The following is a 19,064-nucleotide window of genomic DNA, read 5'->3' on the forward strand; positions in this document are numbered from 1 at the left end:
CTAATGCAGGTGGAATTTTGGCTTCATGCGAAGTTGATTTCATCAGTAGTTTTACCAACAGTTCTCATTTTGTTTTACTTACTTATTTGGTACATTGAAGTGAGCTCAGTTTTTTTTAAGGACTGAGAAAGAAAGATTTGTCATGTTTGAGCTGTTGGACTTGGCAGAAGTAGATGTGGTGAGCACTGCAGATGTGCAGTGTGAAATAAAGTGTGAATGTAGACTGAAATTATCGACGAGGAGTAGATGAGGTTGATTGAGGAATTTAAAAAGCTCACTGGTAGGAAAGAACAAGTTGGAGAAAGGCCAACAATCCAGTTGGGACCTGAGCAATGCACAGTATCCAAGCTGTTGACCACAGAACAAATAAAACTATTTAAAAATAAACCACATATCCATATATTACAGCTTTGTTAGGGTGGGAGTTTGGGGTGATGGAATATGATGATATTTTGTGCTGGAACCCATTCAAAGCTGAGGAGATATCTAATGTAATGACATGACACCAAAATATCCAAGAGAAAATTTCTGGAGGATCACCAGATCACTTGTCGAAAAGGCCTTTTAAAAATCCGACTGTTGATTGTGGATTAGACCAAGGTGTTTAAGGTGATTGTTGGAAATTCTCTTAATCCCAAAACACTCCTTACATAAATTGAAAAGAAAAACAATAACATTTCTTTAAAACCGAAAGCACATCAAAAACAGCACTTGTGCAGTACTCATACCAGACCCCCCCTGTCTCTAACACCTTGATATGTTTAAGTCACTTTTGACTTGACTGGCACTGCAGACAGCTTCTCCCTGGAGTTATTTGTGCATTTGAATGCAGTCAACTTCTGGTAAAATATTCAAGGTTTTATGGCAACGCTTCCGGTCTGGGACTGACACTAACTGTTTAAGTGTTCTAGTTTCACTATATTGTTTGCTGCTCAGGAGCACTGGTTTTTACAAGCATCTTCAGGAACTTCACAAGACTGCATAAAATTCAAAGTAAAACTAAAAAAACTCTCTGATCTAGGGATGTTTCCATTGAGTTTAAAAAATATTCTCATGATTTTATTACAGTTGTAAAACACTATGGTGCACACAAAGATCTATGAATTTTTAGGCTAGTCCTCAAAAATTGTTTTAAAGAAATAACCTTGATTCCAGAAATACTTAGGAGTTAATTATTACCTTCATACCCACAGAAAAACCCACCTTATTAACTCAAGAATTCACACTAAAAATAAATGATATTAAGTGTGTATAAATCTCTCATTTACATCACAATATCATTATCTTGATTGCAATATTTACAATTGCACAAGGATTTTGTGAGTCTAAAAGTTCTTGTGATGCGTATTTAAAAGTTGACTAGACCTCTTCCAAAGAATGCTGATTTGAATCCTTGCTTGTGGGTAAATTAAATGAAAATGGTTTGAGTTTATTGTCCAGCAATAGCTATTTGTTGTATTTAGAGAATTTGATTATAACCTGGAGTTTTATGAAGGAAAGTCGATCCATCATGCAATAACCACAGCTGTTCATTTTAAAGCTAAGAGATTTTTTTGTTAAGCAAAGGTATTCAGGTATATGGGCCAAAGTCTAAGGGGCTCAGCCACAGGTCTGTAATTTCATTAAATGGTGGAACAAGCTCAAGGGGCTGAATAACCTACTCTTGTTCCTCGGTTCTTTTGACGTTATCTTCTAAAAGGTAATAGGTGCTTGAGAATACCCTTGCCTGCATGTTCCCTTCCAAGCCATCATCCTCCTGATTTGGAACTATGTCACTGTACCTTCCACTGCCATTGGATCAAAATCTTGGAAATTTCTTCATTATAGCACCATGGGTGTATCTACACCACATAGACTGCAGTGGTTAAAAAAGGCAGTAAATGTCGGTCAAGTCAGTAATACCTGCACCTAATGAATGATTTTTTTTTACAAAAGTAGGCTTTGTCGACATGGACTTGAGTTGTATTTATGGCAACTTTTGTGCTCCATGTATCAACCTAAAGGCTAGCATTCGTCTGGAATTGTCAGGTCTGTAACAATATACCAACATTTGAGAATTTAGTAGAATGGGACTTGCATAAGGAATAATTGTTACGCATCTGTGAAGGTGAGTATGCGGGAGGTATGTGTTTTAGAATGTGGTACAAGGTTAACCAATGGGAGTCACTGATGCTTTGGTCTTATTGTGGTAACAGTGTGATATATGAAGTGCAAGTTATTGAGTAAGAATATAGTTCTTAACAAAAGACAACAGCAGTGGTGACCAATTATAAGTCAGTAATTTAAACATCTCCAGAACGCCCTAATGTTAGAACTCATGGGCATGGTAGAGGGTTCTAGGAGTCATCTTTAAGATGCATTCAGCAAGAGAAAATATCCAGCAAGGGAAGGTGGACTAGGAGTAAGCTAGATTAAAGTAATGACACGAGACAGAGGTAGCTTGGAGACACATGTTTTGACCCAATGAGGGTCCTGTGCAAAACAAATGAAAAGGATCAGGAATACCAAGTAGGGATAATACTTAATATTGATAGTAATGATCATGTAGAATGAAGGTAGAATGGACGGAGCTCTTGTGCTGTTGTGGCGCAATGGTGGTGTCCCTACCCCTGAGCCAGGAGACCTGGGTTCAGGTCCCACCTGCTCCAGAAGTGTGTCGTAACATCTCCAAACAAGTAGATTGAAAAGTATCTAGCCAGATAATTTTCCCTAGATCATTGCGGTTATGTGAGAGAAGAGAAGTGAGTCAAAAAAATTTACCTTGGCAGTGTTAGTAACTAACACTGGAACTTGAATGGTGGAAACCAAGATTTGCAGAACTGATGAGAGGTATCTTTGGCAGTTGGTGAACATGGGCCCACAGCAGAAATTGCTCACTTTATCACTACTTGACAGTAATGTGGCAATCAAGGAACATAAACAGTTTCTTATACATAACGCAGCAATGTGTAAATTGTTGCAAATGCACTTGCTGTTCTGAGGTTTGGACCAAGGTTCATTGTTGAGGTAGAGTAAAAAAGGGTTTTACTCTGCATCTGAATGTTTTATACATGACTTAGAAATGATAATGTCGTATTGTCAGATTAGTCATTTATGCTTGTAAATTGGAATGTCATCCCCTCTTACCCTTTATTTAAAAATGGCCTGTGTCCTACCTTTACCTTACTTTTGTTGATGCACTGCTCCTGATGGGCTGTGTTTGTAAATTGTTTCTAATTAAAAACATGGGTGATTTTGTGGTGGTTAAAAAAAACCCTTCAGAGGTGTGTAATAGTATCCCTGGATAGAAACAAAATAAAATAGCCTGAGTAGCCTTTTGTGTCCCTACTTCTGAACCAGGAGGCCTAGGTTCAATCCCTAAAGGTGTGTACAACATCTCTGAACAGGTTGATCAGAAAATACCTAGAACAGCTTGTGATAAGTTCTTAGATAATAAAATGTGAGGCTGGATGAACACAGCAGGCCAAGCAGCATCTCAGGAGCACAAAAGCTGACGTTTCGGGCCTAGACCCTTCATCAGAGGTATCTGTGATAAGTTCTTAGTCACATCACAATGACCATTAGGCTCTGTAACCTGAAGATGTGCCTACTGAATTTTGCAGAAGTGTTACACAGTGTTGCAATGCATTGGCTTTACAGATTATCAGATTTGCATTTGAAGTCAATTTATTTTGTCCTTTTCTCTTTGAGCAGATCCCTGTTTCTTATTATCCCCCTGGGCAGTACCAAAGCTCCAACCAGCAGTACCGGCCTCTCTCCCAGGTTCCGTACAATTCTCAGCGCAGCCAACAGCTGCCTCAGCCAACACAACAAGCAGGTTAGTGAAACACTGTCTTCAGATTATGTTACTCATCAGATTTGTTGATTATACATGTCAAAAAAAATTTGTAGTTGCTCCTCAGTCTTTATATTTCAACTTTGGTGAGCTGCATGTCAATCAATTACATTTAGTTTTCTTCCCTTTTAGCGTTCTACGCACACTGCTGTAGAGAGGTATTGCCTCTGTGCCATTTTGCAAGGAACAGTCATTTAGAACAAACTTTTTGTAGGATATTAGGGATGTTGTGCACGTCACTTTTCCAGCATTGTTTGTTTAAACCGCATCTTTGCTATTTTAACCCATTTGGGAAATTGTTCATGCACCAGTATTTTAATCTGACTGACCCGTTCAAGGTGTTGACATCTGTCCATTTTTCTCTTGGTTAAAAGATTTATTTAAAATGTAGCTATGCTTGTTGCTTTAGATTTTTCTTATTGAAATACAATGTACAACAACCTCCAAGAACTGTTTGCAGTTTTCCACTTAGGTTTGTTGGACCAATGCTAGTGTGTTTATTGAACTTTTAGAGCAATGGATCCAGGAAAAAACTAGAATAATGGCTTAGGCCAGTGTTTTTGGATGACTGCTGTGCTAAAGTCAGTCAAAAAGAGTCCTGGTTTCACATCTCCCAATTATAGTAAGAAAGCTGTTTGTAACATGCTTCATTACTGCAATATAAACATTTGTTTCCGTGTCTTAATGTGTAAATTCACATGCTCAAAATGGTTTCCCCAGGGGAACAGAAATTTCCCTGACTTGTTGTCTTATTTGTTTTGCTGATCTTGCAAATTTTTCAACTCTGGTATATTCCATAATAATTTTGTAAATTGGCTGTGATTCTTCCAGAAATGCAAAATTGATATTTGGATATTTGCCCTGAAATATTGCATTTTGAGCTTTAATGTTCGGATGCCTCTAATGGTCTAACTTGGTACCGCTGTACACATTTGAGAATGGAGTGTTTTGGTGCTTTGCTACAATTCCTGTTCAGTTGCAGAACTAACAGTTTTGAAAGACGGTGAGGTAATTTTTGATTTAGGATGCAAAGCCACCTTGTAGATTGGTCACTTCCACTGGAAAATCATGTTGTTTCTAGTACAGGCATCTAATTTGTCATTGCCAGCTGGGAATTTGAAAATCTCCTTGCTGCTTGTCTGTTTTTGATCATCTAGTGATTCTCATGGAGATCTCTTGATCATTGCCTTTTTTTTCGAAGCTGCTGGTTTTCTCCCTTGAATGTGAAGTGTTAAATTTCACATACCAGTTGCCTCCAATATTCAATCCTAAGTGCCATTATTCAACATGTAAAAAATTGTAAGTGACTACCATCTACGAAGGCACCACAATTGAGCCAGAGTCTCTTCCCACCTGTGCCTGTGCACGCATTTGCAGTAGTGCTCACCGGATAGCCAGAACCCTGGCTGATTTCTTCCCAACTTTAACCCAGGAGTGCTGAAGCTGGTTGTACATTGGCAGTGAAAACTCTCTACATGCAGTCTGGGGATGAAACCTGTGATCTTCCTGATTTGATATCTCAGATACTAACTATATCCAATATACCATTGAGCAGCCTCCAAAATCTGCTTTAAACACAAAAGGAGAAGTTTTAACTACAGAGACTGAGGTAGGAAGCCAAATGCAATATTTCAGAGCAAAGGTACACTGTTCTTTGTAATATTTTGTCTCCTGCTATAAACTCATCCATCTAAGAAATGGGAGAATCCACCTTAATAAGATGATAAAAATTTCTTATTGAGGTTCCTGCCAGACACACAACTGCCTTGAGCTTTTGATACTTGCCTTTATGTAAGCAACCACTCATACAATTCTTTTCATGCTCTATTTTTCTGAAACATAGGTTTACAGGGTGTAATACCAAATCAGCAGCAGACCTACCAAGGGATGATAGGTGTACAACAACCCCAAACACCAGGCTTGATGAATAATCAGCGGAACAATCTGGGAAACCAAATGCAAGGGATGATGGTCCAATACTCTTCTGTTCCATCATATCAGGTAATCAATTCAAGGAAAATAGCTAGAAATCTCATTTTAAAATGTCAAATAACATTCATTACATTATTCAATGTTATTACGTACACAGTGAAATATTGAGAACATTTGCTTTCAAAGGAACTGTACTTGCACTCTGCAATCTAAGAACTAGATATGTCATTGCAGTATATTTTATGAACAAAATGTTTATCACTAATCCTCTGCATCTTAGTAACCCTTAAGCTTTTTCCTGTGTCCTCAACACAAGAAAACATGAGGGACATAAGTGTCTTTGTCAGTGAGGGCTTTTATACTTCTGATTGGTTCACCATGATGACTTGGGAGAAAGTGAATTGCTGTGCTTAGTGTGTTGATTAAAAAAAGGGTGCCAGTGTCCTGTATTGATTAATCAGGGAGCCGGTGTCCTGTATTGATTAATCTGGGAGCCAGTGTCCTGTATTGATTAATCTGGGAACCGGTGTCCTGCATTGATTAATCTGGGAGCCACTATCCTGTATTGATTAATCTGGGAGCCACTATCCTGTATTGATTAATCTGGGAGCCAGTGTCCTGTATTGATTAATCTGGGAACCGGTATCCTGCATTGATTAATCTGGGAGCCACTATCCTGCATTGATTAATCTGGGAGCCACTATCCTGTATTGATTAATCTGGGAGCCACTATGCTGTATTGATTAATCTGGGAACCGGTGTCCTGCATTGATTAATCTGGGAACCGGTGTCCTGCATTCATTAATCTGGGAGCCGGTGTCCTGTATTGATTAATCTGGGAGCCAGTGTCCTGTATTGATTAATCTGGGAACCGGTATCCTGCATTGATTAATCTGGGAGCCACTATCCTGCATTGATTAATCTGGGAGCCACTATCCTGTATTGATTAATCTGGGAGCCACTATCCTGTATTGATTAATCTGGGAGCCAGTGTCCTGTATTGATTAATCAGGGAGCCGGTGTCCTGTATTGATTAATCTGGGAGCCAGTGTCCTGTATTGATTAATCTGGGAACCGGTGTCCTGCATTGATTAATCTGGGAGCCACTATCCTGTATTGATTAATCTGGGAGCCAGTGTCCTGTATTGATTAATCTGGGAACCGGTGTCCTGCATTGATTAATCTGGGAGCCACTATCCTGCATTGATTAATCTGGGAGCCACTATCCTGTATTGATTAATCTGGGAGCCACTATCCTGTATTGATTAATCTGGGAGCCACTATGCTGTATTGATTAATCTGGGAACCGGTGTCCTGCATTGATTAATCTGGGAACCGGTGTCCTGCATTCATTAATCTGGGAGCCACTATCCTGTATTGATTAATCTGGGAGCCAGTGTCCTGTATTGATTAACCTGGGAACCGGTGCCCTGTATTGATTAATCTGGGAACCGGTGTCCTGCATTGATTAATCTGGGAGCCACTATCCTGTATTGATTAATCTGGGAGCCAGTGTCCTGTATTGATTAATCTGGGAACCGGTGTCCTGCATTGATTAATCTGGGAACCGGTGTCCTGTATTGATTAATCTGGGAGCCACTATCCTGTATTGATTAATCTGGGAGCCAGTGTCCTGTATTGATTAATCTGGGAACCGGTGTCCTGCATTGATTAATCTGGGAGCCGGTGTCCTGTATTGATTAATCTGGGAACCGGTGCCCTGTATTGATTAATCTGGGAACCGGTGTCCTGCATTGATTAATCTGGGAGCCACTATCCTGTATTGATTAATCTGGGAGCCAGTGTCCTGCATTGATTAATCTGGGAGCCACTATCCTGTATTGATTAATCTGGGAGCCAGTGTCCTGTATTGATTAATCTGGGAGCCAGTGTCCTGTATTGATTAATCAGGGAACCGGTGTCCTGCATTGATTAATCTGGGAGCCGGTGTCCTGTATTGATTAATCTGGGAACCGGTGTCCTGCATTGATTAATCTGGGAACCGGTGTCCTGCATTGATTAATCTGGGAGCCACTATCCTGTATTGATTAATCTGGGAGCCACTATCCTGTATTGATTAATCTGGGAGCCAGTGTCCTGTATTGATTAAACTGGGAGCCGGTGTCCTGTATTGATTAATCTGGGAGCCACTATCCTGTATTGATTAATCTGGGAGCCAGTGTCCTGCATTGATTAATCTGGGAGCCACTATCCTGTATTGATTAATCAGGGAGCCACTATCCTGTATTGATTAATCAGGGAGCCAGTGTCCTGTATTGATTAATCAGGGAACCGGTGTCCTGTATTGATTAATCAGGGAACCGGTGTCCTGCATTCATTAATCTGGGAGCCACTATCCTGTATTGATTAATCTGGGAGCCAGTGTCCTGTATTGATTAATCTGGGAGCCAGTGTCCTGTATTGATTAACCTGGGAACCGGTGCCCTGTATTGATTAATCTGGGAACCGGTGTCCTGCATTGATTAATCTGGGAGCCACTATCCTGTATTGATTAATCTGGGAGCCAGTGTCCTGTATTGATTAATCTGGGAACCGGTGTCCTGCATTGATTAATCTGGGAACCGGTGTCCTGTATTGATTAATCTGGGAGCCACTATCCTGTATTGATTAATCTGGGAGCCAGTGTCCTGTATTGATTAATCTGGGATCCGGTGTCCTGCATTGATTAATCTGGGAGCCGGTGTCCTGTATTGATTAATCTGGGAACCGGTGCCCTGTATTGATTAATCTGGGAACCGGTGTCCTGCATTGATTAATCTGGGAGCCACTATCCTGTATTGATTAATCTGGGAGCCACTATCCTGTATTGATTAATCTGGGAGCCAGTGTCCTGTATTGATTAATCAGGGAACCGGTGTCCTGCATTGATTAATCTGGGAGCCACTATGCTGTATTGATTAATCTGGGAACCGGTGTCCTGCATTGATTAATCTGGGAGCCACTATCCTGTATTGATTAATCTGGGAGCCAGTGTCCTGTATTGATTAATCTGGGAGCCGGTGTCCTGTATTGATTAATCTGGGAGCCACTATCCTGTATTGATTAATCTGGGAGCCAGTGTCCTGCATTGATTAATCTGGGAGCCACTATCCTGTATTGATTAATCTGGGAGCCACTATCCTGTATTGATTAATCAGGGAGCCAGTGTCCTGTATTGATTAATCAGGGAACCGGTGTCCTGTATTGATTAATCTGGGAGCCAGTGTCTTGTATTGATTAATCTGGGAACCGGTGTCCTGCATTGATTAATCTGGGAGCCACTATCCTGTATTGATTAATCTGGGAGCCAGTGTCCTGCATTGATTAATCTGGGAGCCACTATCCTGTATTGATTAATCTGGGAGCCACTATCCTGTATTGATTAATCTGGGAGCCACTATACTGTATTGATTAATCTGGGAACCGGTGTCCTGCATTGATTAATCTGGGAACCGGTGTCCTGCATTGATTAATCTGGGAGCCGGTGTCCTGTATTGATTAATCTGGGAACCGGTGTCCTGCATTGATTAATCTGGGAGCCACTATGCTGTATTGATTAATCTGGGAACCGGTGTCCTGCATTGATTAATCTGGGAACCGGTGTCCTGCATTGATTAATCTGGGAGCCAGTGTCCTGTATTGATTAATCTGGGAACCGGTGTCCTGCATTGATTAATCTGGGAGCCAGTGTCCTGTATTGATTAATCAGGGAGCCAGTGTCCTGTATTGATTAATCAGGGAGCCAGTGTCCTCCATTAAAGAGGGCGCCTCTGACCTCTTTCTACGTTTTTCTTTGCTTTTTCCAAAAAAATTATAATTAAAATTCAAAATGCCAGTGGTGTATATGGGAAAACAGAGTCATTTAGTGTTTGCAAACTCTTTCCATAGCTGTGAGTGGCCTGTTACAGAATCTCCTGGTCAAATAGAGAGATTTTGCATCTGGCCATAACCTCCCTTCTCAACTCCATTCTCAATAACATTAGACTTGCTGAGGGTTCAAAAGAAAAATATGTTTTTCAAACTTAAATTTTACTTGTAGATATTTTGTTATATTGGCTTCACTTTATTTCAGTGCATCATCAGTATTTGTTTTGGCTATCTTAGGAAGAGAACTGGTTTGGTGATAGGGTTTCACTTGATGCACATTAATGGTTTACAGGGGAGCCAGAGAAATATCCTTTCTTGGGGAAGAAACAGTGTTTTATTTTTGCATTCACTCTCCGCTGTACGAAATGCCACTGAACCTGCAGGCTCAGCTGGCTCTCTGTTCTACGCATTATGAAAGATGCTGTTAAAGATCTCTGAGTGGATCTTCAAAGTGTTTCTGGTGAACTCAGAGCCCTGTAGGGATTCTGCTCGTTAACACCCTGACATGGACGCATAGGTACATAGGAATTGGCACAGGGAGGAAGCAATTCAGCTAACTGAGCCTGCTGTGCCATTTACCAAGATCGTGGCTGATCTTATCCTGGTCTCAACTCCACTCTGCTGCCTGTTCCCCATAGCCCTTTGTCCCACTTTTCATGTGAAACATATCTATCTATTTCTTGAATCTATTGATTGATTCCAGCTCCATCGCAATCTGGAGCAGTGAGTTCCACAGCTTCACAACCCTGTGAGAGAAGCAGTTTCTCTACATCTCAGTTTTGAACTGACCTCCTGTTATTCTATATCTATGAACTACCATTTGAGATTGTCCCACGAGAGGGAACATCTGTTCAATGTCCACCTTCCAGTCCCCTTTAGCATTTCATATACCTCAGTCCGATCCCCCCTCATTCTTCTGAACTCCACCAAGTAGAAGCCCAAGCTACTTAACTGCTCCTCATACAACAGCCCTGGAATCAATGTGGCAAGCCTCCTCTTAACTGCCCCCAGTGCAACTACATCTTCAAGTAAGGGGACCAAAACTGGACATAATTCTCCAGGTGTGGTCTCACCAGTGCCTTCTATCACTGTAACAGTACTTCTTTACTTTTATAATCCAGTCTTTTTGCAATAAATGCCAGAATTCCATTTGCCTTTCTTATTACATGATGCACTACATAAATATTCATCTGTAAATTCTTTATCTTTGCTGTGTTACACTCTGCCCTTGCTTGCAGAGCTTTTTTTATATTATATAGATTGTATATAGTCGAGGCTTGAGAACTGAACCCTGCGGCACCTCTCCAGTTACAGTTCACCGTCCAGGAATGTGACACATGTTGGACAGTACTGCCACAGTCCATTTGGTTCCCCATTATCTTACTTTGACAAACTGACCTCGCTACCCCAGGCCCTTCCTACTTCATTGCTCCAACTTCCTGACTCCTTACCACAGACTTGTCCTTTCTGGTCCAGAGCCTCCATGCAAGCTGCTGTTCACCTGCGCCGTACAGTAAAACACCAAAAACTGCTAACCTTGCAAACAGCTGTACAAAACTGACAGTTTGCCATTTTGAACTGATTGTGTACCGCAGGATTCCCATTCACCCCTGACCTTAGTAAAAACGACTTTGTGTCGATGAATATTCATGATATGCCGATATATTACAAGCATGGACATGCTACAGGTGGTAATGCTTGATACAGATACATTACTGATTTTATTTCTGTGTCTCAACCCGTCATTGGGAAATCAAACTTTCTCATCCTGCCAGATTAATTATTCCAAGCGCCAGTCCTCCCACCTTCGTAGGCTCCGTAAAAAAAACCCTTTATTTTTCTCCACAGATGCTGCCTTACCTGCTGAGTATTTGCAGCACTTTCTGTTTTCTTTGTCAGATCTTGAGTGCCCGCATAATTTTTTATTATTTTATTTTAGCTCTTATTCTAGCTGATTGGAGGAGTTAGTTATTTATTTCTTATTTAATGGTAGAACGAAGCAGCTTCAAAGCCTAGTTTTAATTTTTTGGATAGTTGACCCAGAAATAGTTTATTTTCTCTCTCTCAATTGATTTGTTACTATTACAGGTGCCAATGTCCAGTGATTCTCAAGTAGTTGTACAGCAGACCTACCAGCAACCTGTTATGGTACCCAGTCAATCTGTCCAGGGAACATTACCTGCTGGAGGAGTGCCAGTATATTACAGTGTAATCCCACCATCCCAGCAAAATAGCACAAGGTAAGAGATTGTTATATTATCGATGCATCTGGTTAAGAGAACCTGTTTTAGAATTCACTGTGTCACACAAGGAATATAATTTCCACTCTGTAATTTTGAATCTGTGTAATCTACAATTACAATGACTTTGGGGAAGTAATTTGAATGTGACCGTTCCTTTTACACTACAGTGTAACCTCTGCATTTATTAATGAATTAAAGCTGATCAGCACAGAGAGTCTGCAGCAGTGCCTGGGAATAAAAGTTAACTAAGCCCTCAGTGAGAGAAGGAGGAATGGTAAGAGATATAAAGGTAGACTCCTTGCGGCTAAATGCATAAGGACCTGTGCAATAATGCTTTTCATATAGAATGCAGCAGCTCCGTAAGCAGACCGTTCCAAAGCCAGATTAATGCCAGAGGTGCTGCAGATAGAAGAGTGCTTATTCTGCTCAAGCCCTGCACTCAGCCATTCTGGATTGTTATCCAGACAACCACAAATATCGTGACCAGCTTTACAGTTCTTGAGGTCCAAGCCCGCAGTTTGGTTCTATTTGCTGAAAAGCAAAACGTTTTCGCCCACAATTAGCCTAACACAGCTTTTGCTACTAGCGGCGAGAAAGTGAATCTTCCCTGTCTATCACAGTGAAATCTCCTTACAAGCACATGGCTGTAGCATGTTTAGGATGTATCTCTATATGAATATGTGATGCTTGGCCTATTGAAAGCGATTATACTAAGTAATTTAGAGACCGTTCTTGAAGGCTCATTCAGTGCAGATGATCTTACCAAAGATGATCTACCCACCGATGGTGAAATTCAACTGCTCTAATCATCTGAATTCTCATTACTCCTTGTGTGTTTGCAGCCATGTCTACCAGCACTATGTAACCATGCCGTATGTGAATGCAAACTCTGACATGTACTTTTTCTTCAGCTACCATGTGAAGACTTCTCCTGAAAATGTCAAACTATTTTTGAATCTAGCCTACTGCTGTGCTTTTCTTGAAATGTTCACATGTGCACTTACAAAGCGTTAACTCTTGATTAAATGTTGGCCAAGCAATGGAGATACTCCTCTGCATCGCAGGTTCAAATCTCAGTTTGAACAACAAATAACTTGTGATAGCACCAGTGGATTAACCCCAACAATGATTAGCCAAATCACTCGTTCTCCTAAGGAGCAGAGGAGTAGTGGGATGACGTAATGAATCTGTGGTCCTGATCTTGCCAATTGAAGGAGTTTAATCAAGATATGGAAAAGCAGTAAAGGGCAACATAACATTGGAAAAACATAAAAGCATTTATATAAAGATTTGCTTCAAGTGTCTTGTACTTATTATCCTCGTGTGTGATTTGTTTTTGAGAGTATTAGTAGATCTCCTGTGATGTTGGTCACAAGTGGTCCTGGACCTGAATTGTGTTTTTTAATGCTTACTCGTTCCATTCAGCATGAATGCAATAGCAGTTCGCGCATCGCTGTAATGCAGCAACTATACTGCAGCAATATATCATGACTGATGAGGTAAAAATATTTGCACGTTGTACTCGTGCTGGTATTAATTTCTTTTATCAGCCGTTTTATAAATCATACTGCACCTTTAAAATATTCCTTTCCCTGTGGCACGCGCAGTAGAATTTATAGATTTTAGGATACGATAAACAGTCACCCTCCCCACTTGTACCAACTTCCTCATCTGCATGTTGCCCCTTGCCAATATTACTACAGGCATGAAGTCAGCTTCTACATGTACATGTACACTGATGATACCCCAGCTCTACTTTCCCACCACATCTCTCAATGTATCCACTGCCTCTTCTCGCATCTTAAATTGGTTTTGTTGAGCGACACGTTACCCTCAGTAAGCACTGAAAAGATTTTAGCCATTCTGTTTGGTCCTACCACTAATTTTGTAGACATCCATCTGACCCCTCTCTCCAGCTGCAGTCCTAGACTGCAACCTCGGCATCCTATTCAGTCCTGAATTACTTGCCCATCTCTTCCCCTCCTCGGCTCTTACGCTGCTGACAGCCTCATCCGTGCTGTTGTCACCTCCAGGGGCAGTTAATCTAATATTGTCCTGGCTGGTTTTTTATCTGCTGTAAATTTCAGCTTATCCAAAACTTGTATTCTATTCTGTGCTAGTACCACTCTACCATTATCCTTGGCTCCCCAACATTGGCTTCTGTCTCCCAACCTGTCTGATTTAAAATGCTGCTTCTTGTGCTTCGTTTTCTTCTTGGTGTTATCCATACCAATTTTCATAACCTGCTACAGTCCCAAAACCCCGATGCATTTTCCATTTCACTGATTCTGGCATCTTGTGCATTTCCCATACCTGACCTCTTTTGCCCCACGTAGAGTTGCCTTTAGCTACCTAGGTTCCATGTTTGAAAGTTTCTTCCCTAAATCCATTTGCCTTTCCATCTGTCCTGTTTTAATACACTCCTTGAAACTTGTTTGACCAAGCTTTTGGTCAGCCCTCCTGTATAAAGCCCTTTCTTTAACTTTTTGTTGATTGTTCTTCTGGAAAGCATATTGGGATTTCTTTTAATGGTAACATGCAAGTTGTGTTTTATTTCCTCCTCAAAACTTATGCTGCATTTCCTCAATTATTTGCATCATAGAAAGCAAAGCAGGGCTTGTGTATTTTTTGGTTCTTGCTGAAGCTGGTGTGAATGGAACACTGCAGCAGGTATATTTGTCCATTCTCAAACCTATAACGATAGGCAAATTAAATGGTAGTTGTTTGCTTATAGTCTGAGTCTAGCTGACAGATGCCACAATATCCAAACTGCCTCAAACATTCCCCTACAGCTCTTGCGCAAACGTTACGTTCTATTAAAGAGACAGAACAACATTGTCATTTCAGTTTTTTATTTAACAACCTGTTTAAAGCACTCTGTTTTCTTTCTGCTGATCTGTGTTGTTATGATTGGAAAATATTGTCTTGTCTCGTATGAAATGGCTTGTCTTGATTGATGCTGTCCAGACATTATAGTTCTACAAGAAAAAGGTGAAAACCACAAATCCTATGATGCAGCTCTTATCACAGATGTATACTTGCATGTCACAGGTTTTTCTGTCAGTCTTTTTCTGCACCCTGCTCAAAGCACACTCTTGTCTGAAGTTCTGCAGGAGTTGGTGAAAAACCAACTCCTGTCATGCATCTCTCTTGCTCGCAGAATCTCTCCATTGTAAATGGCAGCCCGCAGCATCTGAGGTGCAATTTGTAATTCAGGCCCTAGGCAATAAAGCTGTCTAGAGGATGGAATTTTTTGCACACCCTTTCTAACATTAACTAATTTAATGGGTAAGTTTAGTGAATTTTTATTCCCAGATTCTTTTTGGGATTATTGCATAGATATTATTGCTAGCTATATGAAGTGAAGAGTGAACAAGGTAGCTGAAAGCAATGTTTAAAAAAAAGACTCGTGATTTATTTGGTTGTTCTTGTGGCACACACTAGTTTGTTAAAAGTAACAATAGAAAAAAATATTTGAGGAATTTGATTGCTCAGCTTTCTGCTGGTTACTTGTTCCTCATTGGATTTTTTTTACTTCATTTGTTCATAGTTATTTAATTATATTTTTGGTAACTTAACAGATAAGTGGTTATTTGAGCAGGCTGTGGACTTTTTTGTGCCGCTATGCACATGTGATGCTTTGGAGGTGTGATGCTCTGAGGTGTGACACATTTAAAGTGTGACTCCTCGGAGGCCACACTTTCAGGTGTGACACTACGCACACGCGCTAGATGCAAAATTTTTAATTATATAAATTTATGTGAGTTGATCTGTGTAATAGCTGCTGTTTATAAAACTAAACTGGGCAAAACTTTTTCAGCCAATCGGTTGGATTCCTTCAGCCACCTGGTCCAGAGCAGTACCAGATGCCTCAGTCTCCCTCTCCTTGTAACCCAGCGCAAATGCAGCAACAATATACAGGTTAGTGCAAATTTACTCTCGCACATGTTCAGATTAGCACATACCAACTTGGCAAAGCATCAGCAGCTTTCAGTTGCTCGCATTCTGACAGGGCGTCTGTAAAAGGCATGTATGTGCTGCTAATTTCTTCATTGCTATTTATACCAAGAGTAATTGGCAGGAAAAAGCATGATTTATATATTGGGAGATTTCTCTGGTCTGATTTTGGTTCCGAAATCGAAATTTATGAATAATTGAAAGTCAGGAAGACATGCACTTGTGATGTCTGAATGAGTCAAAATGGTTGATGTTAGAACAGTTTTCTGGCTGAAATGCCAGTTCAAAGCAATCCATTAGTTTAGGAAATTATCTTGGGAGGAAAGACCCTGTTATTGGGCTCAGGCTATGGTTCTTACATTATGTGATTTTATAATGGGGTGTTTTAAGCTGTACTTTCTGTCATTACTATACAAACAGACAATTCAAAGGATAATGAAAATCTGGTGACAACAAACAAAAATGGGTATGTTTAAAAAAAACTGACAGATTACATATCCCTGAAGTCAAAGATTAAAGACTCAATATTAACTCCTGTCTACTAATGATAGATGGATAGACCACTGAGCAATAAACTAATAATAGGAATCTTGTTGTTAAATTCATTTGTATCTCCATGTCTCTGGGTTGCTGGAGCCTTCAACCTCCCCTGTACTCTTCCTCCCTTGGCATAACTATCAGACCTAAGCTACTGTTTGTGCAATTAAAGAGTGAAGAACTACTTGTACATCAGAATTTTGCTCATCCAGAGATGGCTGTGGCAAGAGAAATTCTTTTTACCAGTTCTGAGTTGAGACATCCAAAATGTTTGCATCCCTACTTCAGACTGTGCAGATAAATGGTTTTCTACTAAGTGAGCTCCAGTGACAAAAAAAGCACTGTGTATTCTGGAAACTCAGCAGGTCTGGCAGCATCTATGGAGAGAGAGAAACAGAGTTAATGTTTCGGGTCCAGTGAAGTCTAAAGAAGGGTTACTGGACCCAAAACATTAACTCGGATCACAGTTGCCAGGCCTGCTGAGTTTTTCCAGCAATTTTTGCTTTACCTCCAATGGCAATTAGCTGCTCTGACATAGAGTAATACTGTGTACATCTGTTTGAAATATATGAGCAGAGTTTCTAAAATCAGTTTTCTGAGGAAGTAAACCAGCGGTTTTACAGTGCTGTGGGTAGTTAATTTGGCTGACAGAGAAAAAGACTTCATAAACCAAATGACACATGTCTGGGTGGAACTGAGAGTCGCTGCATAAAATTAAGGGACAAACTGTGTATATATTTATGGTTACACAAGAATAATTCACAGCTGACCCTAGCTTAAAAGAAGTCAGTTAGACTCTCTCTGAAGTGGTATTGCAGTATAGTCCTGTGGTATTGTGCAGCATTCCTTTCTTATCCAGATGGTTACAGCTTCAAAATAATAGGACCTGCCTATTACACTAACCAGGCTTCTCACAGCAGGAGTGGGTGACTCAGAAAAGTGTTCCAGGGCAGTTTCGCCTTTCCATCATAAACAGACAATCATTCAGGTTGTGGAGAAGTTCACAAGCTAGACAGTGTTCACCCTTTCTGCTAAATGCTGCTCTGAAGTATGCAGTAGAACTTTGTTTGGCAATAAAGAGGAAAAGTAACGAATTTTTTCTACCTTCACTGAAGTGAGTTCCTTTGGATTTTTGTTGAAAAGGTGGACATTCCTTAATGTGGTATAAAATATAACCTTAAGAAGTGCAGAAGTTGTGATCGAGGTAGCCTTTTAGCTGAACTAATGCTGTAATTGGAACCTTCTTACTGGTAAACTGAGGATTACTAATCTCTTGAAGTTCAGAGAAACAGCCGATGTTGGGCAGCAAGTAACAGAGTTAAAGTCATCTGTTGACATTAATGAGATGAGTGTTGTCAAAGTATTTCTGGCATCTAGGTTGCAAGTCTCTGTGGTACTATCATGTGGACACATAAATCACTGGCATCAGCACCTGCAACCATTTAATTAGCTGCTGAGGGATGTGCGCCATCAAGAAACCCAAAAGATGAGCAGATATGCATGCCCTCCATTACTCATTATAGATCAACAGGGAAATATTTTGTGATATATTTTGGGATAATTTCAATCTTAAATTCACTTTAAACTTTGGCTGGATTTTACCTGAAGACAGCACCAAATTAATACTGGGACAGACTTTTTTGAATAAATAAGTGTGTGACTTACACATTGTTATTAATGCGCAAATCAGTTACTTGTCGCGAGAAAGAGCTACGTGGTTGAATTGCGAATCACCACAAGTTTTGTGGTACTGCAGTAATTCTTGAGTTTTTGACTAACCTAAACAATGTTGCGTTCCCCTAGTTCCAGCAGTGAGGAGACTTAACATCTTGCCTTCCAACAGGCTTTGAGTTGCTTGTGCACTGTACTTCGTTTGGTCACCTGCTGCATCTTTACAACCAGTTATTTTTGTTTTGTAACCAGACACTTGAACTCAGTGGCCAAGAAAGCATCATATTGAACAGTTCCAAATGTACCTTGATATGCCAGCTGTATAAAAGGTGGTATCTTTTCACTGAGCTTAGAAAGCAGGCATTTAACCTGTGTTAAGTCAATTCTCTGGTTTCATGTACAGTCTAATGTAATGTTCAATTTTAAAAGAAATTATATTATCCACAAGATGAGTTTTCAAATTGACCATCAAAATTAAAGCAAATCTATATTCATGGAAGTCCAATTTTGAAGTTTTTAATTTTATTCCTATTACTTTAGTTGGTCATTTTATTGACTTGAACATCTGAAGATATGGCTAGGTTTCCAAAATGTATGCAAATATAACTTGGCCATCGATGCTTGTAAAATGACACACTATATTTGAATGACTCTGTGGCTGATTCTTTTGGGTAATATTTTGCAACAGCAAGCATCTTCAGCCCTTCTTAAAGAGGTGAGTATGTTTTAAATTAAGGTTCTCAAAATGGAATTTGGTAGAATCCAGTTTTGATCTATTACATTGAAGCTTCCTGTGCAACTTTTTCCATGAAGGTTGATTGAGCTTTTGTTTTTCTGCTTCCTCAGGTGTGCCAGCTCCCAGTCATGGAGTTGTGGTCATGCAACTGAGTGTGCCTAATGGCCCTCAGCCCCCTCAACCTCCCTTGTTACCACAGTGGAACCAATGTAAATACTATAGCGTGGAGCAGCGAGGGCAGAAACCCACTGAACTTTACAACCCTGACAACCCAACGCAGGTACCC

The 19,064-nt window shown here is 40.3% G+C and overlaps 1 protein-coding gene across 13 annotated transcripts in view; it reads left to right on the plus strand.

Moving 5' to 3' along the window:
- Positions 1-19,064, plus strand: part of LOC125448288 (R3H domain-containing protein 2) — a 265,250-nt gene that overhangs the window by 224,273 nt on the left and 21,913 nt on the right. For all 13 annotated transcript variants that reach the window (XM_059643331.1, XM_048523499.1, XM_048523500.1 and 10 more), the window contains 5 exons: positions 3,694-3,817; positions 5,679-5,836; positions 11,723-11,874; positions 15,698-15,798; positions 18,889-19,058. In XM_059643331.1, coding sequence (XP_059499314.1) covers positions 3,694-3,817; positions 5,679-5,836; positions 11,723-11,874; positions 15,698-15,798; positions 18,889-19,058 — 705 coding nt within the window. The remainder of the gene's footprint in view (positions 1-3,693; positions 3,818-5,678; positions 5,837-11,722; positions 11,875-15,697; positions 15,799-18,888; positions 19,059-19,064) is intronic.

Source organism: Stegostoma tigrinum, chromosome X (assembly GCF_030684315.1).
Source record: "Stegostoma tigrinum isolate sSteTig4 chromosome X, sSteTig4.hap1, whole genome shotgun sequence".
Lineage (NCBI taxonomy): Eukaryota > Metazoa > Chordata > Chondrichthyes > Orectolobiformes > Stegostomatidae > Stegostoma > Stegostoma tigrinum.